The sequence below is a fragment of the Culex quinquefasciatus genome, chromosome 2 (genome assembly GCF_015732765.1).
Source record: "Culex quinquefasciatus strain JHB chromosome 2, VPISU_Cqui_1.0_pri_paternal, whole genome shotgun sequence".
NCBI classification, from domain to species: Eukaryota; Metazoa; Arthropoda; class Insecta; order Diptera; family Culicidae; genus Culex; species Culex quinquefasciatus.
Window position 1 is genome coordinate 199,298,378 of NC_051862.1, and position 2,885 is coordinate 199,301,262.

Here is a 2,885-nt window from a genome sequence, read left to right on the forward strand (position 1 = left end):
AAGAATTAGCATGATAAATTAATAAAATCAAATATTTCCAAGATCTCATTATTTCACAGTACCTTTCATAGCATCAAATCATTCAGGAAACTACAAAACTTACCTCGTGGAACGTGTGTGCGGTGAATTGTTGGTCCTTGCCCGCAGTTTGGACAATAATTTGGTCAGGATTCAGTAATAAAAAAGCTGCCGCCCCTTTTCTCGAAGGGCAAATCATTTTCACACTCCCTTCTTCCCCTTCGAAGTATTATTTGGGTCAGAAAATTCCTGGTTGATTTCCGGTTTTCAGCTTCAGTCTCGATTGCGGCGAAAAACTTCATTTCTTTTCTCGTGGGTAGGAACATTCCTCCTCCGCTATCGAAAAAAAGAGAAATCCATTCACGTGGAAACGGCTTGATGGAAAGAAAGGAAAAAATCTTGATAATTTTCATGGGGAAAAGGGATCGAAAAGGGTCTTGTTTACTTGTGTTTTGTACAGCATCAACTATCCAAACCGCCTGGGCAAGGCTACCCCAAAGCAAGGGAAAAGTACCGCCAAAATAATGCAATTTGTACCGCCCAACCAGGCAATTGAGTAGGGGAATGTTTACAATGTTACTGACCTCAGGTGCCCTGGGGCGTTTTCGGGTGTAAAAAATGGGCAGAGGGTATTATTTTGTTTCTTTTATAAATGCTTCAAGCCAAGTGCTCCTGAAGACGTAAGTCAACTTTTTACTGAAAAAATCACTTTAATTAATTTTTTAAGACTATCAAGGTCATTTCACTTTAAACTATATTTTTTATTTAAAGAAATATGGAATTCCAGCGAAGCAATGCAATGACAAAATAATACTGTCCGCGGTGATTCAATTTCAAATATCTTCGCAAGTGGCCGTGTGGCCTAATGGAGAAGGCGTCGGACTTCGGATCCGAAGATTGCAGGTTCGAGTCCTGTCACGGTCGACTGAATTGATTTTTATTGCTATTTAAAGAGGTTTTCGAATCTACTTGACTTTATCATGCGTGTCTACTTTAAAATTATTGCTATAAAAAAACTTTCCTCCCCGACGGGGAATCGAACCCCGGTCTCCCGCGTGACAGGCGGGGATACTGACCACTATACTATCGAGGAATTGTTGAATAAAAGTGTTCAACAATTGCATTAGTACCAATTCATTTTTTATGGAGCATTTAAATGTTTCGCTGGAATTTGGCAAATCCAGACTAAAAAAAGTTCAGACTAAAAAATAAGTCCAGTTTAACAAAAAATACTTTACTTATCAAGTTCCAAGTTCTACCAGCTTTGTTTGTTGGATTTGTCTTAGCTAGTCTTTCTGAGGAAATTTGATGTTTTGTACTAATTTGCGTTTTTAAGTTTTATTGAATAATATAATTTATAAGGTTAAGGATTCATTAGCAAACACGCAGGTTCAAACCGTCTTTTGAAACTCTAAATAAATAAAATAAAATAAAATAAAATAAAATTCTTCCTCAAACTGTGTCAACTAATTGCAATGGAGAAAAGTGACATTGAAAAACAAAACAAAGTACAAACATTTGCTGCAATCATGGCTGATTACAAAATCGAAAAACGCACTGGAAAAGTAAGTGCAACCAATTAAGATGCTTTGACCAAGTCCAAAAATCCGAAATCGTATAAAATCAGCTCCGTCCGCCCAGATCGTCATCATTGGCTTGTGGTCATCTAATCGGCTCAGCTCGGTCCGAAAATCACTGGAGCGCAGCTCAAAACGTCTTTCAACGGCTTTTCAACATGAAGGTAAGCGAGAGTTACTTGATATTTGTTCATAATAGTTATTTGTGATTTTCCCCAGGCGTTCATTGTGTTGTCCATGGCCCTGGCCATCGCTTCCTGTGCGGCAGTCGACGACTCCTCCAAGAAGGACAAACGAGGTCTGTGGGAGCTGGACGATCACCATCACGGATTTGACAGATTCAACGGATTCAACGACCATCACGAGCAGATCGTCGATTATCACCACAAGGAGATCATCACCAAGAACGTGGCCGTGCCGTACCCGGTGGAGGTCGAGAAGCACGTGGCCGTTCCGGTGAAGGTCCCATACCCGGTCGAGGTCGTCAAGAAGGTTCCGGTGGTGGTGGAGAAGAACGTCCCGGTGTACGTCGAGAAGAAGGTCGCCGTCCACGTGGATCGTCCCGTGCCGTACCCGGTCGAGGTGAAGGTCCCGGTTGTCCACAAGGAGTACGTCGAAGTGCCCAAGCCGTACGCAGTTCACGTTGAGAAGCCCGTTCCAGTGTATGTCCAGAAGCCGGTGTTCGTGGAGAAGCATGTCCCGGTGACGGTGCACATCAAGGAGCATCACCAGAAGAAGCACTGGGGACTGTTTTGAAGAGGAGGGAGGTTCAAGTTGATGATGGAATAAATAATTGTAAAATGACTTCTTGGTTTTGTTTTTGGTTTTAATTAACAGTTAGACTTAGTGTTCTGAAATTGCCGTTTTTCAAATACCATTTTGCAATTCCATCGTGAAACAACTTACTTTTCATGTAATAGGGGGATGGCGTCGCTATTTTTAGACCACGTTTTCCACTTTTTCTCCATCGAAACTGACTACTTTATCGACTTCATTTTGCTGGACGCCGTCTATTTTTAGACGATGACTCAGCACTTTTCCACTCTTGCACTTAAAAAAACCAGATGGCAGCACGATGTAACGCCACGTCCCTATTCTCTACCAAAAATAAAAGAATGGAAATTAAAACCTTGCAATACGAGTGCTGAAAAACTTAATTTTTTAGCACTAGTATCGAAGAGTAAAATTTTTCTATAAATTTGTTTTTGTTTTTGTTTTTGTTTTTGTTTTTGTTTTTGTTTTTGTTTTTGTTTTTGTTTTTGTTTTTGTTTTTGTTTTTGTTTTTGTTTT

General features: G+C 40.3%; 1 protein-coding gene and 2 non-coding genes across 3 annotated transcripts; 2 read left to right on the forward strand and 1 right to left on the reverse strand.

The window, feature by feature from the left end:
• The first annotated feature begins 869 nt into the window (after positions 1-869).
• Trnar-ucg lies at positions 870-942 on the forward strand. Its single transcript has one exon. It is a non-coding gene; the product is annotated as a tRNA-Arg (tRNA).
• Positions 943-1,039: 97 nt separating this feature from the next.
• On the reverse strand, positions 1,040-1,111 carry Trnad-guc. Its single transcript has one exon. It is a non-coding gene; the product is annotated as a tRNA-Asp (tRNA).
• Positions 1,112-1,703: 592 nt separating this feature from the next.
• Positions 1,704-2,373, forward strand: LOC6049054. The gene is made up of 2 exons (XM_001865841.2): positions 1,704-1,759; positions 1,815-2,373. The coding sequence occupies exons 1-2, from the start codon at positions 1,754-1,756 to the stop codon at positions 2,349-2,351; spliced, it is 543 nt and encodes a 180-aa protein (XP_001865876.2). The 5' UTR covers positions 1,704-1,753; the 3' UTR covers positions 2,352-2,373.
• The last annotated feature ends 512 nt before the right edge of the window (positions 2,374-2,885 follow it).